The sequence below is a fragment of the Rhinichthys klamathensis genome, unplaced genomic scaffold, assembly GCF_029890125.1.
Source record: "Rhinichthys klamathensis goyatoka isolate OS25496 unplaced genomic scaffold, OSU_Roscu_1.1 h1tg000042l_1, whole genome shotgun sequence".
Classification (NCBI taxonomy): Eukaryota; Metazoa; Chordata; class Actinopteri; order Cypriniformes; family Leuciscidae; genus Rhinichthys; species Rhinichthys klamathensis.
In genome coordinates, this window is record NW_026606589.1 from 3,078,620 (window position 1) to 3,100,094 (window position 21,475).

General features: G+C 39.9%; 2 protein-coding genes across 7 annotated transcripts in view; both read right to left on the reverse strand.

Annotated features, from left to right (window-relative positions):
* The window catches only part of LOC130082280 (sodium/potassium/calcium exchanger 2-like), a 119,357-nt gene extending 102,455 nt beyond the window's left edge, over positions 1-16,902 (reverse strand). For 2 of the 4 annotated variants that reach the window (XM_056247085.1, XM_056247084.1), the window contains exons 1-2: positions 16,560-16,901; positions 14,180-15,160 (exon numbers count right to left, since the gene is read on the reverse strand). In XM_056247085.1, the coding sequence (XP_056103060.1) occupies positions 14,180-15,046 (867 nt within the window). In that variant the 5' untranslated portion in view covers positions 15,047-15,160; positions 16,560-16,901. Of the gene's footprint in view, positions 1-14,179; positions 15,161-16,559 lie in introns of all 4 variants that reach the window. The other 2 variants (XM_056247082.1, XM_056247083.1) reach the window with 2 other exon arrangements.
* A 3,023-nt stretch (positions 16,903-19,925) lies between these two features.
* dok7a (docking protein 7a) overlaps positions 19,926-21,475 on the reverse strand; it is a 47,780-nt gene continuing 46,230 nt past the window's right edge. For all 3 annotated transcript variants that reach the window (XM_056247079.1, XM_056247078.1, XM_056247077.1), the window contains one exon: positions 19,926-20,082. In XM_056247079.1, the coding sequence (XP_056103054.1) occupies positions 19,937-20,082 (146 nt within the window). In that variant the 3' untranslated portion in view covers positions 19,926-19,936. The remainder of the gene's footprint in view (positions 20,083-21,475) is intronic.

Genomic DNA, 21,475 nt, shown 5'->3' on the forward strand with positions numbered 1-21,475 from the left:
ATACACACTCTGGGGACATCAGAGTCTTATTTTACATCTTGTGAAAAGGGGCATAATAGGTGCCCTTTAAGAATCCGTTCAACAGTGCTCAAAATGCTAGAGGGAAATGCTGGTATCGTCACAATTTAAAATGTTCAGTACCGACTTGGTAGGTACCAAAGTCAGTACTTTTGACAACACTATATTTGATATAACTTTTATATCCAACTTATTCCACTCTTGAGCCCCTGAGTATTCAAAAGACCTTCGACCATGCATAGTTTTAAAACTATATAATGTAATATCCATAAGACTTTGCCTAGTATTATAACAATGTTTCTCTCTTACCCTAGAGAAATATGTATAAAAATATATTGGAGCTTTTTTATTGATTATCTTGTGTACCATTTTTAGTTTAAGATGTGCTGCTCTGTTCTGTTCCAATCAAGATGTCTAAAATGGGATACTTCAACGTGTAAAACTACTGAAACCTAAAACTAACCTTATCAAGTTATTTTAAGATTTCTGTAACTTAACCAATCATACATGAGACAGATCAGACATCCAAGAAATGCATGTGTACTCAAAATGACATTACACTGTATGCAAATAATAATAAAAATTGTTTATTCAGAAAACTATCATATCTAGCAAGAAATGTTATCCTAGCATTAACCTTACTTAAAGATTTCATAGCCATACTTGCATCATTTAAATCATTTTCAAGGACACATCCGAGCAGGGGTCGGATGAAAAACTTTTCGTCTGTTATAGGACAACTTAGTTTGAATAAACAAGCAGACACTGATTAGCTACTGGCTCTACGTTTACATGAGCAGCAAGACAACTATAAGTGAATGTGCTTTTTATTAAATGTATCACACAGTAAACAAATCCTTAACTAACAAAACAAACAAACGTTGCAATGAATGTTCTTTTTTTTTAATAAATCACACACAGTAAACAAAACCTTAACGAAAAAAAATTGGAATGAACTTTGTCATTTAAACGCGCAAACTGCGTGCCGGTGCGGTGAGACGTGCATGCTCGGGCAGATTCGGCTTGAAGTCGGTCATCCTCGGACGCGGCGCCGCGCGCGCCGCTGTTACAAAAAAAAAAAGCCGTGCACACAGCCAAGCCAAATGGGGTCTTACAGGTGTTCTGACGATTCATGCTACCCATCGAGATTTGCTACTTAATGGTTATGCGCATGTGCAGACGCACAGTTTTTTTTTTAACAAAAGGTACATGTTCATGTGTTATATTGGAATTTCCCTTTAAAAATGCTAACTAGCATATGAATATGTGTACGGTCAGCCAGCTGAACAATAATAACTGAAAGTTTCAGTTACTAAGGAAAAGTGTGCTTTGACAAGTCAAAGATGAATATTTGATGATAATTTTTAATTTTCACACCGTTTTAAAAATAAAAACAGTAGTCTACAGTATACAATAACTACTCATAACTTAGAATTGTATTATAATTGTATTTCATATAATATTAATCGACATTCTGTGATCGATTCGCGTTACGGTAGCATTTTTCGACAAGGCAGCACAAATCGTCAGAACACCGGTCTTGCGCACCGAACGCGTCATTTGTGCCGCGCGCACCTTCGCGATCGTACGGACGCGTCGAGTATAAACAAGTCTTTACTCCGTGTCAGGGCGCGCTCTGATCAGAAAAGGTGCACAGACCTCTCCCGAATCATCTCCAGCAGTAGCAGCCTCCGTTTCCCTCTTAAGCTGATATTAGTATTTAAACATTCTCTATGATAAAAAATGTTTGTAAAAAATATTTTAATAGCACGGTTTTGGCGGTTATAGAGTTCTAATGACGGTGTTCAACTATAACCGTCGGTCTCACGGTTATATAATAACCGTCACACCCCTAGTGGCAAAATATTATTTATTATTTGAATTTTGTAATAAAAAGTACAGAATTTTTTGTTTCATATCAAAAGTAATAAAGCACAAAGGTTATTTATTGGACAAACATTCATGATGAAAACTAAAAAGTGACTTAGAAAAGATTAGCGGCGTGTTTTTTTGAAGTTGTGTTTTTTATCCATTTGAGCTCCTGTTTGTTTTTTTCTGATCACCATGGATCTGCCAGCCGTACAGTTACTGTGCCTTGAGCAGAAAGTCAGCTCCCTCGAGAAGCATGACGAGGAGTTCCTCAGACTCGCAAACGAAACATCATTCCTGGATGACTGCCTATACTCTGCTGCTGCTGGCCGGCCTAAACACCGCCACCAGAGTGCAGCTGTCTGGGGAAGCACCTCGAGGGAGATTCATGGACTTTGTGAAGTGAATGCTGGTGTCCTGCAAATTGCCGCTTACTGCCTGACCCATCGACAACGACACCAGGCCCACTAACTACCCAGTTCCCAGCTAACATCTAGCATGGCTTCGCCCTCCTACGTACTTCCGCTCAATTTTCATTTTCCTTCAGTACATCGTCTGGGTTTGCGGTATATTCGCTGACTTTCTCCAACCAATTTTTTACCGGTCCAATCAGCGAACAGAGGGAGTGGCTGAGAACGATGATGTTGAGGTCGTGCGCTAGTTTGAGTCGTCATACGTCACGACCAAACGTTAGCGATTGGTTATGGCAGATCCAGAGTGGCTCTGGGCAGATCCAATAGTTTTAAACTTCAACAGAGTTCAACAAGGAAATGAATGCTTGTCAATGGGGAGTGGCCAGACTCTCTGTACCAATGAAGTGTATGAGAATCTGGTAGGACCAGGCTAGCTAACAACACCCAGACTGTGGGGATCGGCAGCCCAGGCCAACAACCGTAGGCAACAAGAGCGACTCCGCCGCGACATCCGAGCCAACACTAACAAGAGAGACTGGGTTGAATTAGTCCTAGTTGAACATCGCCACAGAGCTTGTGCACCGTGTGCCTGACCAGGTGTGTGAACCGGCAGCTTCATCCATCACTGAGGGAGTGAATGTGGAATTTGTGGGGATGGAAGTGAGCCCCGCCTACCTTCCTGCCACTGAGAGTGAGTGTTTGGCAAACACACTGGAGAACTGTTTTGATTTGGTAGAGGTTGATTTTTTGCCCCCTTTGTTACCGCAGAATACCGTGAATCAGTCTTTTATTTCCAGAACTCGCTGGTCCTGCCCAGACTCCCTCTCCCACCATCTCTCCAGAATGCTATTAAGACAGTTTTACTTTTTTGTTGAATTTTGTACTGCCCTCGAAGCTCCGCTCCAGGCCCCAGCTAATCCTGTCACCCAGTCATTGCTACCTCCCATCAGCCCCTCAGCAACACCTCTGCCTCCTCTCAGTGGCATGACAACACCTCGGGACTGCTGGGAGCCATCTCTTCCTGGGTGTGGGAAGCCCATTGCCCCTCTTCCTGCCTCTGTGCACTCCACTCCTCCTCGACCCTTTGCCCTGGTTTCTGCGCCTGCGCTCCTTCCTCCCTCGATGCCGGCAGTGACCATCGGGCATTCGGCCTTGCCGGACTCCCTCAGTTCATCGGCTCCACCTGGGTCAGGCATCGCTACACCTATGCTTGTGGGCCAAATAATATGGATTCCGTTTTACTTAAATGCAGTAAGAGAGCCAGTCTATTACCTTACACAGCTACCTAATTATTATTAATTACCTAATTACTAATTCATATTTTACCTAATATTACTTTTATTTTGCCGACATCCTTATCTGAAACCAGTAAAGCAGTCATCAACACATTAAAACAAATTACACACAAACTGCTTGCATCTCATTTATGTATAGGAGGAATAAAAGGGGGCCTAAGACAGTTCCCTGAGAAACTCCATTATTAATAATTATTTCCTCCGAGGGAATCCCATCAATTTCTACCCTTTGAACTCTCCCAGTTAAATAAGAGTTCAAAAAGGCTATCACCATACTTGAAAAACCCATGACACTAAAGCCGGGTGCACACTGTGAGATTTTGGACACAATTTGGCCGTCTGAGACAAGTTTGGCAAATCCTAAAAGATTCCTCTGATTTTAGGCTAAAATCTGAAGTCTTTGATCATTAGTTTGACATGTTCACCTACAACCGATTAATGGCTGCTGCGATCAAATTTGACCTCAGACGAAATTCTGTCAGTGTCAGAAGATTTGAGTCACACAGTCCTGTAGTGTGACATTTCATACGACAACCGTCAAATTGTCTTCGTTTTTCAAACAAGTTTTCTTGCGTACGACCGCTTTTAACGCGCCTTGACTTCCATTAATGACAACTGAGATCTTACAGTGTGACATGGGTAAAAGCAAGGATCATGTTCGTACAGTCTGACAAGCAACAATCTTAAAGGACTATCAAAAAATCACAGTGTGCACATGGCTTTAATTTATCTAACAGATTTGAATGATTCACTGTGTCAAAAGCTTTTTGGAGATCTAAGAGTACCATTCCACATATTTTACCTCCATCAATCTGCTTCCTTATAAAATCTGTGAAATAAAGTACAGAAGTATCAGTTGTTTATACACAACCTTTTCTAAAAATGTTGAAGCCAAACTAAGAATGGATACGAGATGGTAATTTCCAGGATCATATCTATTTCCTTTTTTGTATAATGGATTGATCTTGGCTATCTTTATGCCAGATGGGACTATACCCTTTCCTAAAGAAAGATTTAAAATAAATGCAACAGTTGGAACTATAATTTCTGCAGCATCTCTTAAAAATCTAGCTGGAATACCATCTAGCCCAGTTGACTTAGACACATGAAGATCTTCTAAAATATTAGTAATTCTACTGTCACTTTAGTAAAAATGAAACAGTTAGGCAACACCCCCCTTTTTAAAATCTCTTTTCAAAATGAATTTTATACATTCCTTTAAACCTCTCGTTTATTAGTTCTCCTATAAATCAAAAGAGCCTTATTCCTGCTTTTTATTAATTCCATTATTTCCTGATTCATTCAAGGACTAGATCCTTGCTTAGCTCTCACCTGTCTAAGGGGGGGGGGGGTGGGGGGGGTGGGGGGGGGGGGGGGGGGGGCAATTCTATCCACTACTTGTAGAAATAAAACTTATATGTTAATTAATTAAACTAAAATGTGTCCAAGCATCATCAACTATTGAGGTATTACGAATGTCATTCCATTTAACTCAGTAAGTTGATCTTTAAATGCTTCAATGCGATATTTTTTTAACAATCTAGTCAGTACTGTTTTATGATTACTAAATTTTAATTTGCTAGTTTCCTTGTACAGAAGATTCTATTACTCCTTTCTGAGAAATATACCTTACATCAGACACCAGAATAAGATCTATGGCACTTTACCCACCTTCCCAAACTCCAGTAGATTTGTTTATAATTTGGGTTGAATTAAATAATTTACATAATGACTGCAGGGCATTATAATTATCCTCTATTCTTTTACGTATATCATTATTAAAATCCCCCATACAAATACATTCTTTTGTCAAAGCATTATAATTATTTAAAACAAAGTCCCTCGTAAAAATCTTTGGGACGATAACAAACTCCACACATTATTGGCTTAGTCGCAGGTATTATTAAGAAGTCATACAATAAGAACAATAACTCATGTTCAACATTAATATCTAACACATTCAAAATGAATGTCCGATCTAATAAAAATACAAACACCCCTTCCGTGTCTATTGCGATCCTTCCTAGGTGTGTTATAATTTTATATTTATATCATTATATCATTATAACTTACTGATGAATCTAACCATGTTTCTGTTAAGCAAAAAATACCCAGTGTACAATTTTTTTTTAAGTAACCAACTTAATTCATCGGTTTTTGGTAATAAACTCCTTACATTTAAATGCACAAAATGTAAACCTTTTACTGCACAAAATGAAAAACTTTTACATTAAAATAGTCTTCAAACAAATCGTCCTAACCACCTGATGCTGGAAAAGTCTCTCCAACCGCTGAGCCCTCGGTGTCCTCAGCGTGCTTCCGATCCATGACACATTCTCCACCGCAACCCCAATAGCCACACTCCCCTCTCCAAAGCTCAGCACCCACCCCAACCCCCCCATCTTCGATGCAAGGTATCTTATTAGACATGCTGATCATATTTGGCTCCATATAATATTTGTGTCTTGTCACTGTCATTCTGTTTGTGCTGTGGAAGCTCCTGTCACCAAAACAAATTCCTTGTATGTGTAAACATACCTGGCAATAAAGCTCATTCTGATTCTGATATTATCTCTTCTTGGCGGTCATACCTGCACAACAGCAATATTTCATTCAGCCAAGAATGATCCGGAATCCAAAACTCAACCTTTGTTTGAGCCAGGTCAAACTACCACATTAGGACTTGGACATGGGTGAATGCACCTGACAATAAAAGACATAGTATAGGATGATAAATAATTTTCCGGCGATGAAGGAGATGTAGTTTTGAGATGTAGGGCCAGGACCGAATAGGCACCACGTCGCAACATTCTTCAGATAAAAAATTAAAACAACACTTATTATCAGAGAAAGCTTCGTTTGAAGGATACAAATTACAAAAAAAATAATAAACGCTAAATCTGAAATCACAATGCCAAATGCACCTGTCGCCATGCTACTGGAAGTACAATTCCGCGAAGTGCGATTCCGTGAAGGGCGATTCCGTGAAGTGCGATTCCGCGATACTTCTTAGATTGTCTGCAGGGAGCACAATTTTCTGTAGGTATGCGGACACATTGCTTAAACACCAAGTGAGATTTGTGAATAATGAAACTCTCCCCCCTTTTGAGCCCCAAACAGGAAAATTACATGCTTGAACTCAAATGGTTGCATTTCCTTTCCTTTGGAGTAGGTGCATAGTTGTGGTATATTTTGAAAGAATACACTTGTAGCTTTATTTTTCAAGCTCAAGTCAGAATTAATATAGGAATAAAAAAAAGGTGCTGAACATGCGGAAGTATATTGGAATGGACATATTTTTGGTATAACATATTTTTATCATTAAAAAAAATAAATAATAAAGATGCTTGCAACAGCTAGAAATACAGTGAATCCAATACTAAAAGTCTTAAGAAGTTATGTTTCAAGTTTGAGGATGATATAACAAAAAAATAAAATTCCTACAAGGTTTTTTTCTCTGACTAGTGCTTTTTTTTATTTTAAATGTGGAGCTACTTGGAGCTCCAAAGTGCCCCTTGGTAACAAAATGATCTGAGGGCTAGAGAAAGCCATTCTTTAAAAAACTATAAAATAATAATTGCATGATGTTAAAAGTTGCTGTTATTATTTAAAAACTTTAAAAACACACAAGTTTTAGCTTTTATTACTAAATTCACACAAAGTCTAGCTATATATATATATATATATACAGTCTTCAAAAAGTATTTTTGTCTCTATACACAGAAAGTACGTTGATTGCCAGTCATTCACAGAACAATAAGTCGTGTCTAAACAGATGCTACATCGCTAGGCTATACCTAAAAAAATCGCTATAGTGATGGTCGATTCCGACAGCAATCGGCCTCCAAAAGCAATCGTTTGGAGGCTATGCATAAACCGATCGCAACGATGGCCAATCATTCAGACAAAAGACATTCACAGTCGGGAATGCGGAAGAATAACAGTGACGTAACTAGTGACAGGTGTACCTGTCAGACGAGATCTGGCTTCTGAATGGTCCAGGCAAGGGCTGCACGATAGTGTAAAAAACCTACATTGCGATATTTTATTTTTCTGTGATACACTCCTGGACAAAATCTTAAGACCGGGGGAAACATTACCAGTATTCGCATTTCGCGCAGGTGGATCGTTAACGGGTTGTAAGTACTGCTTCAAAATGCCAAAAGAAGAAACAGGAGCAAGAGACAAAAAATATAGTGTAGGCAATTTATTGAAAACTGCATTTAAACCAAAACAGGCTGCTCATCAGCTGATCAAAAGTTTAAGACCATAGCCTTAAAAAGGTCAAATCTGCACACAAATATGGCTTTCATGTCATTGTCCTTCAGGCAGTCACACTGTCATGATCTCCTGATGGCAAACATAAAAAGGCTTTCTCTCTTTGAACGTGGCAGGATTGTTGACCTGCACAAGCAAGGCCTTTTGCAACGCACCATTGCTGCCGAGGTTGGACGCAGTAAGACAGTCATTTTACATTTCTTAAAAGATCCTGAGAGTTATGGGACAAAGAAGTCAAGTGCTAGACCCCAAAAAATGTCATCTGCACTGAGCCTTGTTCACGGTTGTCCGTGAAGACACAGGTCGATCCTCAACCCAAATTAACGCCCTTACTGATGCTGACTGCAGCCCAATAACCATAAGACGTCATCTGTGAGAGAAGAACAAAAAATGTCTTCAAAGGCCACATCTCCTCACACGCCACAAACTTGCCCATATGGAATTTGCAAGGGAGCACCAAACATGGGACATTGAAAGGTGGAAGAAAGTTTTATTTTCTGATGGGAAAAAAATTTAACCTGGACAGTCCTGATGGCTTCCAACGTTACGATCCCACCGTGGATGTTTTCTACACGGCACAGTGGAGGAGGCTCCATCATGATCTGGGGTGCTTTATCCTTCAATGGGAAAATGGAGCTTCAGGTTGTGTAGGGGCGTCAAACGGCGGCTGGCTCTGGACATGTTGCAGTGGGCATCCCTCTTGACTGAGGGCCCTCATCTGTGCAGTAATGACTGGGTCTTTCAACAGGACAACGCTGCAGTTCACAACGCCTGCCTGACGAAGGACTTCTTCCAGGAGAATAACGTCGCTCTTTTGGACCATCCTGCGTGTTCCCCTGATCTTAATCCCATTGAGAACCTTTGGAGATGGATGGCAAGGGAAGTTTACAAAAACGGACGACAGTTCCAGACCGTGGATGCCCTTCGTGAAGCCATCTTCACCACATGGAGCAACGTTCCCACCAACCTCCTGGAAACAGTCCCATCAAGCATGCTGAAACGAGTGTTTGAGTGATCACCAAGAACGGTGGGGCTACTCACTACTGAGTCCTTTTTTGACACTTTTACCGTATTTTCCGCACTATACGGCGCACCGGATTATAAGGCGCACCTTCAATGAATGACCTATTTTAGAACATTTTTCATATATAGGGCGCACCGGATTATAAGGCGCATAAGATACTGCAGTCAAACGTTTGACTGGGTTTGCGTTAGGCATGTGCCGGTATCAAATTTTCATGCTGCGATTAATTGATTGAGCTTTTATCACGGTATACGGTATTATCACGATATTTTAATTGCACAAGAGAAACAGATGGATTGGGGGTATCTAAAAAAAACTTGCATCACAATGTGTAATTGTGATTGTCAAAACATTAATTTTATTTTTTAGTGACAACATGTTACAATGTTTACATGGTACAGTTACTGAGGCTACTGTTTGTATTATTGCTTAACACAATTTTCACGATTTCAATTAAATTCTTGGATTTAATTTCAATCTTGATTCAATATTGACTCATTTGGATAAATATTAGGTAGGCTACAGTAGATAGCCTGCATTTAAATTTTTCTCACGAAAAAATATCTCACATAATGCTGTAAACATACAGAGAGAAATTAAATATAATGCATACAATATAAATATAATAATAATATAAATATAAAAATGTAATATGCCGTAATTTTCATTATAATAACAATTATATAATGACAAGTAAACATATATTAAAATATGTAATATAGTGCACATATTTAGCAAAATACTCCTCTCTATAGCTATTTTCTTATAGTCAACTAACATTAAATGGCTTTCCTGAGGTAAATGTAACGTTCTGTGACATAATTGTTCTCCAGTTTTATTGACCTCTTTCCGTGGTTGAAAAACACTGATTGATCGAAAGTACGTACCTTTCGGTGGGTTGTACTGTATCTTTAATAAAAAGTAACAGATGATCGGTTTACTTGAACTGAGGCGCGCGATCTGTCACGTCACATTTACAAGCAGCAAAACAGTATTTATTGTCTGAATTTCGTTATAAAATGGACAGAACCTGAGAGCTGATGTTTTTTTTCATATCAAAAGTAACCTGCTCTGTCTAGTCTGTCGGTGTCAGTGTCCTCTTTGCTCCGCGATTTTTCTCTGCGTGAGAAAATGGATGTGTGGCGCGAGACCGTGTGAAAGTGTCAATTGCGTGAGTCTCAAGCTGAATGCGTGAGAGTTGGCAGCCATGCGGGGGATAAATAGTCGGCAGCGTTCCTCCTTCCGCCGTGCTTCTTCTCCACGTGAGGATTGTTTACATTAGACTAGAGTGCGCACTGCATGCACACAGTGCTTATACATGTGATGTGGGGATTGTTTACATCAAAGTGCGCACTTGTTTTGCGCAGCATACGCATTGTTTTTTAAGCGGTTGATGGAAAATAAGCTGATGCGCGTTCTAAAAATCTAAATTCGGATCTATTATTTTTCACGGTATTTCGAAGTCCCCGCGATAACAATATCGTGCATATTCATTACCGCGATTTATCGCATTACCGAATACCGGCACATGTCTAGTTTGCGTTATGCATCCACTAGATGTCAACAAATGTCAACAAAAAAGTCAGATAAAGTCAAACTTTATTAAGCTTTCTGACAACTCCGTTCACTCCCATGGTAACGTTGTTCAAACGTTAAAGGAAAACTCCGGTCAATTTTAACATTGAGCTCATTTTTTGTAAATTTGGAGTGCTGTCAGTACAGAGAACAACGACAAAAACCGGTGTTGCCTACACCGTGTTATCCTCTTTTTAAAATTTGCACCCTGTTGACTTAAACGGGAAAAGTTTTAAACCTGCTTTTAGCCTCTTAATAACCTTAATGTGTCATTAAAAGTGCACAGCCATGTGAGTGAACACGGTGAATCTGACTCCAGTAAATGTGAAAGATATATAAAAATGATGTTTATTCAGCCAGCTCACATACCCGTATTTTCTTCCTGTTTTCGGTCGAAGTCCACAGTAGGCGATTGTCGAGTGCGCGCGCGCGATCATTGGTAACTAAGCAACAGTGGAGACTCAGACTGTCAGCCGATGACGGTGCTGTGTGGTGTTCTGAGAATATCAGCTCAAATGGATAGTTCATCCGAATCAGATGTTGAACACACGGAGGAGGTTTGATCGCGCGCGCGCGAACTCGACAATCAACTACTGTGGACTTCGGCCGAAAACAGGAAGTAAATACGGGTATGTGAGCTGGCTGAATAAAGAGATTATTCCTGCCTTCGTGAAAGCTCGGATCACAGTTGAGACTGATATATCAGCCCAGGCATGCACGATCCATTGGCAGATAGTGGCGTAAGTCGCCCGGCGCTGTCTCCCCGTCTTGGTGAACGTGTGTTCCATCCATATATAAGGCGCTCCGGATTATAAGACGCACTGTCGTTTTTTGAGAAAATTAAAGGCTTTTAAGTGCGCCTTATAGTGCGGAAAATACGGTAGTTCTGTTGTAGGATTTTTGGGGCTATGGTCTTAAACTTTTGATCAGCTGATGAACAGCCTGTTTGAGATTAAATACAGTTTTCAATAAATTGCCTTCTCTCTATTTTTTGTCTCTTGCTCCTGTTTCTTCTTTTGGCATTTTGAAGCAGTACTTACAACCCGGTAACGATCCACCAGCGTGAAATGCAAATACTGGTAATGTTTCCCCCGGTCTTAAGATTTCGTTCAGGAGTGTATATTGCGATAGAAAAACATTTTCACCAGAGGATTTAAATAGCTCTATCTGAAAGGAATTAATCATTCACAACAGACTAATATAATTAATTAATTAATTAATACAATCTATCTAAAATTATATATCATGCAGCCCTAGTCCAGACAGCAGTACATAATCATAAAAATACCTCTATGTGCACATGTGGAAGATAAACAGAACACACGCTGTTGGAATCGTCTTGGCATTGGCTTAAAGTTTTGTCGTCAAGATTTACTACAATGACAATGGCTGGAGAATATGCCCCTGAAGATGTAAAAAAAAAAAAAAAAAACTACCGCCCTATTTTGAAAAATAAAAGTTGGAGGTGGGCTCATTTGTTTGTGAGAGTCTAATGTGTACGATCGTATACAGTTTTACTTTTACAACATAAACGGTGCTCAGATTGCATAATTTCACAATAGACAATGATAGAGAGTAGATCTTTCAGGCGAAATCTGACGTAAACAATGGACAATATATCAATATATTTCACAGATTTAGCTCTTTTGTGGACAAAAAGTGCTGTTTTTCAATGGATGCTTGTCATGGAAATTTTAGTGCGACGGATTGGATAGATTCATCTATTAAATAAATGTAAATCTAAACCATGGTAAACAAAGTGACGTCAACCACGTGTCAAGAGGTTTTTAAGGGACGTTCCTTTGGAAATTGTAAAACTTCTCGTGTGGTGCTTGAAGATGCTTTGACAACTGCAGGGGTTAGGGATTAGGCTCAAGGTTAAACTGCGGTATTAGATCATGATTATTGTTAGTCAAGGCCTCGTTGCAGTAGCGGAGACAAATGGATTACGCTACATAAAGCCTGCAGGATTATTTTGGCTGCATCCATGACTACTGCATCACAAATGAAGATCTTATGCCTTAATGAAGAACCAAAACACAGGAAACTGCAGGAAAACTATATTCACAGTCATGCAAGATATATGTATCTGAGTGTATGCCATAAAGACAACTTCTACCTGTTGCCTGGCAACATTTGAGTTCTGACTCGGGTCCAGTATTGTGTGTTTAGAATTTATATGTTTATTCATCATCCTCAGGATCTCTTGTGCATGCCGACAGCTCTATGTTCTGCTGTCCCCCAAATCCTGCTGTCTGGCTAAATAACATTTCAATCACTGTCCACATATTATTAAGCAAATAATAAAAGTCAACGGGACAACGGCCCTCCAGGACAGAAGTTGTAGATCTCTGGCCTACACAACGCCATCAATGTGTGGACTGTGATGAGGACCTCAAGGGCTGAGAGCGGCTATTGGTATAGGGCCTAGTACAAGATTACTATTGCGTAAAAAGGAATAGGCCTAATCATTTGTATTTTTCTGCTTATCCATTGGTCTTCAAACTTTGGTATCTTTGGGTTTGGGAAGCTTGTTGGGTCATTGTGGTATCTCCTATTACTTCACTAATCCTACCTAGAAATTACTTAAAGGGGTCATATAATGGTACATGCACTTTTACAAGTTGATTGCACTGAAATGTGTGTTGGCAGTGCCTGTACACAAACATCATATAATGATAAAAATCCATCCAGTGTTTTTGTTTTAATCTCCTTATATGTTTTCCCCTGTCTCAAATTGAGCCGTTCGTTTTTGTGACGTCAATAAAACGGACGCCCCTCCCACGATTGTTGATTGACAGCAGCGTTTCAACACAGACCCGCCCTCGCTCGTGAGTGAGCTGTCAATCATAGTCCGCGTTGATACTGGAGCACTGTCTATGAGCAGAATGGAGTCTAAGCGAAGTGGTGTTCTATTCTTGGGTGCAATAAGGAACACAGCAGTCATTTTAATGTTCCTAAATCCGAAACGCTGAAGACACAGTGGCTGAGTTTTGTTTTCGAAGGGAATATTCCCCACGATCAACGTCACTGCTTTCATGTTTGCGCGAATCATTTCACACACCAGACTGCTTTATAAACGAGGGTCAGTATAAAGCTGGTTTTGCTAAGAAGCTGCTCCTGAAAAAAGGATCGGTACCAACTATTCGTGTTCCTACTGAACCTCCAGAAGAACTGAAGTGAGTGTACGTTTTATTAACCTTTATATTAATATTTATATAAATCTTTGCACATCGCTAGCTGCACGCTTCACGATGAATGCGTCTAAGGTTTACACTCAGGGTACATTACGGCATGTTTTCTATGTACGACGTTCTCAATATAATTCATAATCCCACGTTTATAATGAACAACTCGTTATGGTTATTGTGTTATTGAGTTACAAACGGTGTACGCACAGAACAGAGAGGCGGGGTGAGCAAAGCTCATTATCATTTAAAGGCATATGCACTGAAACGGCGTGCTGAAAACAGAGCTGTTTTTGACCAAGTAAAATAAATGTTTTCTTACAATACTAATGAGAATTTTTAATTAAAGTATATTACAAACTTTTAATTTAGACCCTAAATAATCATATTAGCTTGTACAAAAATGGCATTATATGACACCTTTAACCAGTCCCCAATTCAAATGGGACGGGGGGGGGGGGGGGGGGGGGGCTACAGTGGTTGGAAAGACAGAGGAAGGAAGAGATGTTGTCAACTCACCTTTGGCTGAGCCTCCACTTCCACCACCTGGTTTCTGTTCGTGATGCTCTTGACAAGAGTCTCTACCGTCCCATTGAACTTCATGAAGAGCACATAGGTGGCGTAGACAAGCAGCATGCTGATACTCTCCAAGTACGTGATGTAGTTATCCAGGAAGAAAACTATGAGCATAATGAGGCCGATGATGTAGAAGGTGACGTCCCTGAAAAGAGGCCACCACGTCAGGTTCAGGATCTCCTTCGAGAATACAGCACACATTCCAATGACGAACAAGATGTTGAACACAGCGGAGCCGACAATGGTTCCGATGCCCACGTTACTGTGGGAAATGAATACGCCGATGACGGAGGTGAAGAGCTCAGGAGCCGAGCCCCCGGCCGCCATGAAGGTGGCACCCGCCACGTCATCTGAGATCGTGAGTTTCTCTGTGATGACCGTGAGCGCGGGGACAAAAAACTCGTCGCAAACGATGGCGAGGGCAATGAACATGTAGATCATGCCGAACATGTGTAACACGACAGCGCCACGCCGACGGTCCTCCAGGCTGAACAGGTCATTCGGATAGTCCCCTTGACTCTCGTTTGACTCTGCGGACGAGCGCATGGCTATGGGCGTGTCCTCCGAAAGGTTACTGTGGTAACCCAGGTGTGTGGATAGCAGTGTTCTGTGTGGGGCGTGGCTCTGAATCCCCTCCCACTGAGCAGTAGAGCGCCACGAGAAGGCCACTGCACTTATTGCTACGAGACTGATGAGGAGGCTGATCACCCGCGCAGGCCTGAGTTTTCTCCATAAGCGCTGGCGGGCACAGACAATCTGACTGTGCTGCACGTCGGAGGCCATGGCCATTCTCTCTGTTTCAACACTCATGTGCTCTCTTGTTACGCTACGGTTGGGCTTAGCGCATGCTGAGAATGCTACTTGTACAATAAATCTGTGAAATCCAGATGTCCTTCAGCACACCAGAGGCTTCCTCATATTAGCCTGAGAAAAATAATCACACAGAAAGGGTGGGGTGGGGGTTAATCACACATCACACAAAGCCAACAAGATCTATGCTGCCAGGTCAGTGTCCGTGCAATACGTATGTCCAAGTGCACTAAGTAAATGGTGTGTATGTGTGTGTGTATGTGCAATGTGTGAATCTGTGAGCATCTGCGATTGCTGACTTGCTCTTACTCACAGCTGCGTCTGCATTTTCAAGGTCACAGTGAAACGGCACAATGTCAAAAGCATGTCTGCATCCCTCTCATGCCCTACGCAGCAGTTTCACAGCATGAACCTTATATAACCAAAAATAAGATCTAAATAAAAGCTCAAATTCTTCAACAGCGATACTACTGCCTTTGCCATACTACTGACTGCCATGAACACAAATGTTTTCATTTTGACTCATTATTATCTATAAAAATGGTTTCTGAAGACCTAAATGTATTAGATCGCCACACAACAATGCTTCTGAACATTTTAATGGAACTTTCATAGTTTAATTTCAGATACTCCTGCCAGTGTTACAACACATTTAAAAGTCTTCTCTTCCTCACTATATCAAGACTATTCCTTCCTCAATGATCATGATATTAGAATACTAGAATGAATGAAAGTCATGAAGTCGGATTAAAATAGGTCTTTTATTTACATATTTTCTTTAAAGCATATTAGTATGGCTTTAGATTGAATTGAAGCATTTATAGGCTTAGTGGCTGGAAAATATACAAATTAAGTGTAAAAAAACAAAACAAAAAAAAAACCTACAGGTAAGTAGCCTACAATTAGTTAGCTGTACTAAATATGTCTTTATTTTGTTTTACTTTTACTGAAAATAATACATATTATTCGTATTATTACAATTAATAGTTGTATTAATATAATAATAATGGAGAATTTGAGTTGGTTTAATTTGTTGTTTTGGGAATACTGATATTTGGACAAATGTAGGTAAATAATAAAATAAATAAACATTGTATTTCTCCAAACCCCTTACTATGCTCGTCGCGTTGTTATTCTCTCTCTCCCAGTCATTTTGTCTTTCATTTTATGAACATCATCAGTACATTTTTCCATGCGTGGCAATGTCACTTCTAATAATGCTGTCATTTATCATGCTGTTATTAAAGGGGGTATGGCTGTCATACCTGAATAATCACAGTCTGTCTGACATGCAACAGACCTGTGATTCTCATGACCTCTGAGCTCTGTGTGCCGAAATATGAATGATAAAGGCTAAATAATCAATAGTCTGATAAATGAAGGTAAGTTCTCTTAATAACACTAATGATGCATCATGTGCAATGTACAACGCACCATTTTTGAACTGTATATTAAAAGCAAATAAACACATTGATAAACTTACTGATCGAATAAATGAAATAATGTGACTTACATTCAGAGGTGATGGATGAACGCGACGGTTCGGCGCGACGCATACAGCAGGTTGACAGTCCGCGTGCGTCCTCTCTCGTGCCCTCCAGTAATTTCTTTCCGACTATGATGATGCTGATGATGTTATTTAGGGGCGGAGCTCCGAGAGCGCGTCTCTGTGTCCAATTTCATGCTCTTATTCCCATACATTACCTATGGCGAGGAGCGATGTTCAAACCGACCACAGCCCCTCTCTCTTTCTCGGTGTGTGTGTGTGTGTGTGTGAGAGAGAGAGAGAGAGAGAGAGAGAGAGAGAGAGAGAGAGAGAGAGAGAGAGAGAGAGAGAGAGAGAGAGAGAGAGAGAGAGAGAGAGAGAGAGAGAGAGAGAGAGAGAGAGAGAGAGAGAGAGCGCACAGGTGTCGCCCACCACGATTCCGCGCAACCGTGTGGTTCTGTGACATGTAATGGCCCAAGTGGAAGCGTTGCCGTGGTTACAGCAGCGGCGTTCTCTGACAGGAGAAGTCTCACATCATCACGAGTTTCGACTGATAGAAAAAGCACAAATCATCATGTTCACACATACTCCCCCTCCCTTCCCATTCATAACTGACATGACACTATTGTTTGTAAATGGTGCCTCTGGTTATGGTAACATATAGTACAGTAGTAGGCTACCTTTACTTTATACAAATAAATAAATATTTGTACACATACAATAATGACAATATAAAAATAGAATGTTTTTGCAGTAATCAATAATGAGATTTACAGAGAAATGCTTTTTTTATGAAAGATGTGTCGCACAAAAAGAGAGAGAAGAGAAGCCCTTATTTGCTTCATCATGATCTGTCCGTGTTGAGTGAGTTCAGTTTCTTGAGCGAGCTGACAGGGAGCTGACTCTTCATTTTTATTATTTAAAAATAATGGCTGTGTTTACTTGCACTCTCAGGAGACAGAAGTGTGAACGTGTTGTGGTGTAGGAGTGTTGCTGGTGTTTAGTCGGGTTGTTGTGTCTTTTGTGTGTGTGTGTGTTTGGGAATGTTTATTCGGGTAGCCTAATTGCTTTTATGCACTGTGCAGATCTATGCAGTACTTTTTTGCTGAATCTATTACAATTGCCCACGCAAAATCCAGAACACTCTCGCCCTCATTAACACACACACACACACACACATTCTCGCTGTCTCATTAAGATTGATGGACACAATTCAGAGTGAGTAATGATTTACAGTCTGCTAGTGTTAGGCTAACTCACCTCTCTATCAATTTATGATTGCGCATCTGTCCTTATTCAGTAACTGATCTTGAAGATATAACCTATAAATGATGACACACATAGGCTACAATAGAACATACACTCATACTATATAGAACATACTTTTTCTGCGGTCACAAAGTATAAGTACCTAGGCCTACTCAAGAAGAGAGTGCGATTTCGGACGCAGCCCTGGAGCTGATGGGGAGACGCAGCATCTCTGCAGGCAGCGCACATACAGGACGCATAGTGGGAGCGCAACAAAATAGCCTACGGAGCAAATGAATGGGAAAGACCGCTGCACCTTGAGATAGGCTCTTTTAAAATATTTGAACTTGACAAGATGCAGTAAAATCACAGCGCTGAGTGATTAACTCCCGTAAAGCCAGTCGCGAGGACAGTATGAGCGCGTATTAATATAACTACGGTAATCTACAGGCAGCTTACATGGACTATATGTGTTTTTCATTCATCGAGTCTTCAGCAATAGGCCACCGCCTTTCAATCAAATAACACCAAAGCCTTTCATTTTCTTAAGGACAATATTTGAGAACTTAATATTTTTTCCAGAATTGTACTTAGGAACATTCTTACAAACTTCTTAGTTTATCTTAAGACTTTTCTTAACTTCTTTCTTAAGATTTTCGTGAATCCGGCCCCAGAATCCCAGTGAGGTCACCTATATCATGTTGCTTGCAGTGTAGATTTAAAACTTTAAATGCAGTGTGCCTTTTTATTTCTGTCAGTGCAAATCAATGCCATCCAATTACCCGCTAAAAGGCAACATTCTCAGAAAGTTCTGGCAATGCTTTCACAGCTAAACGTTCTTCCAGTAACGTTTATGGTCTTTAATAACGTCCTCACAACGTCAGCACAAATCGTTCATGGGACGTTTTTAAAACATTTAAATAAATAAAAACTGGACGTTCTGAACGTCCAGAGACCATTCAGAAAATAAAGTTTCTATAACTTAATGGAATATCAAAACGACCTTAGAAACCTATCTATCAAAACGTCCTTAGAACAGCTGGGATGTTGAACTATTTTCTGAATCCTTTAATTTCTTTAAAACACCCTCCTTTGTTGGTCATCTAGGCCTACGTTTAGAAATCCTCGCCAAACTCCAGTGTTCCTTCTTTCTCTTGAAGATAATCACCAGGAACACGAGGAGATGATTCTATAATAATAGATGTTTCTATTTTCCACCAGCTTTACAATGTGTTTTCATATCAGGTTTATTCCCTTAAATTTACAGCCGTTTCTAAAGCCTCACGCTGTCCTCTGGCGGCGAGACAATATAACTGCGTCTCCAGATAAAAATTAGACTAAAGTTTCCAATAATAAGAAACAGTAGGGCTACTGAAAATTCGTTTTTTATTTTATTTTACACCTGTATATACAAACGATTATTATTAGCATTATTGTCACAAACACTTTGATTAATATAGCAGCAGCATTATATGTTTTTCATATATCACAGTTCAAACTGTGTTCACTTCCTTCAGTGCTGAAACTATGAGAAAATACAGCATGTGATCTACAGAGGACACTGAACACCTGCAATGCATGATTTTCTGGTTCCAAAATTAATCTAAGATACAAAAACAGTAGTTTAATTTAAAAATTATTGTCTTCACATGACACGACTTTAATTTAGGTTAATAAAAAGACTAAAAAGTAAATGCAGCATATTTAATACAAATGCAACTAGAAAGTAATATTCAGCATTTTAAAACTAAATAAATTAATAAAAAAACAAATAAATAAAAATGCATTTTTGGTTCTGTGCATTGCACATATTCATCTAACATGAGAATGCAGATATTTTATCAATCCATGTATTTACGGCTTACTGTACACTCGATGCGTGTTTAACATGTTCATCTAAGCAGTGTCTGTGTGTGTGAGCTGTATACATTACTGCATTTAAAACACTTGTGTTTATGCTTTGATTAACACTGCACACTCACTCACTATTCACTACATAGTGAAATCCACAGTCGACTATATGAGAAAATGAGTGGAAACTTCTGTAGACACACTATTTTTTTGTGTTTTACTGTCATCACATAAATGTAGTGTTTTGGTCAGTTTGTCTAGAGCAAGAGACGATCATGAACTCTCCAGATGAAGTGTCTCTCAGTTCAGTCCTCTTTCAGTCCTCGTCTTCTCCTCTGCTGCTCCAGTCTCTGAAGCCCTTCCTCTCGCCCCAATGCATGCTGGGTACCTGCTCTGTGAGCCGCCTCGGTCGCTGCGATGTCAATCTGAGCGTATTTACTGGAGCTTTTCCCTGAACAGAACCAGAACAAGACAGATGTTGATGTTGGCCTGAAAAAGTTGAATTTATTACTTTTAAAATATTACTTATACAAATAAATATTTATTCAGAAAGGCTTATACAATTGATCAAATGTGACAGTAAAAACATTTATGTAACAAAATATTTCTGTTTTAAATAAATGCTGTTCTTTTGAACTTTCTATTCATCAAAGAATCCTGAAAAAAATGATCACGGTTTTCACAAAAGTATCAAGCAGCACAACTGTTTTCAACATTGATAATAATAAGAAATGTTTCTTGAGCAGCAAATCAGCATATTAGAAGAAGGATTTCTGAAGGATCATGTGACACTGAATGCTGGAGTAAAGATGCTGAAAATTCAGCTTTTCATCACAGGAATAAATTACATAATTCATTATAATATATTTAATTAAAAATATATATATTAGCAAAAAACACATACATAGATAAATATTTTGAATAACTACAATAGCCATATATAAATATAAATACACTGTATTTAGTGAAATTGATATTTTCAGATGTTTGTAGTGAGTGACATTTATTATTGTATTTGAGCTTCAGGCTGTTTTGCTTTAAAAAGAGTAAAATCTGTTTTTGTCAGATGGGCTGTATCTTGAATGTGACTGTGAATGACTTGAAAGCAGGTGCTCTGTTTGTTTAACTTAATAATGAATAATTAATATTATGGAAGCTTGTGTCTGCCACAGTATAAAAAATAAAAAAAATTCTTTTTTTGCAATTGCAATTGCAAGTTTATGGATTCTGATTCTGAAACACCCAATGGTTCAACTTAGACACATCATCAGTGATAAACCCAGGGTCATAGGTCGTTTCGGGTCTTAGATCATCAGACACCCTGGCCTGGGCGGCCCAGCAGGGTGTGATCAGTCCCCGGCTTGTGTCCAAGTAGCGCACTACCCCATAGAACACCCCTCTTGATCCACAGCCACCTTGATGCTTTTTCCACAGCTTCTGTGATGTTCTTGGTGGCTGTTCTTTCCTGCAACCCTCTTATACCAAGAAGACTGAGTGTCCAATGTAAAGACTGTCCTGCAAAGCCCCTTCAGCGGGCCCTCCACCCATGCCTTCTACATAACCTTCCTCTGCCAATTCGAGATACTTGGCCTTCTTGAGCTCATGGGCCTCCTCTATCCGGCCTTCCCAAGGCATAGTAAGTTTCAACATGACCACTTGCTTGGAACAGTCAGATGTTAAGACCAAATCTGGGCTGAGTGTCATCCTTGCAATGTTTTCTGGAAACTTCAGCTGCTTACCTAGGTCAACCTCCAGCAGCCAATCATGAGCCGAGGCTAGCAGCCACCTGATGTTTCTCTCCCACCCTGATAAAGGTGATGTTGTGCCTTACTGGGAGCTGATGT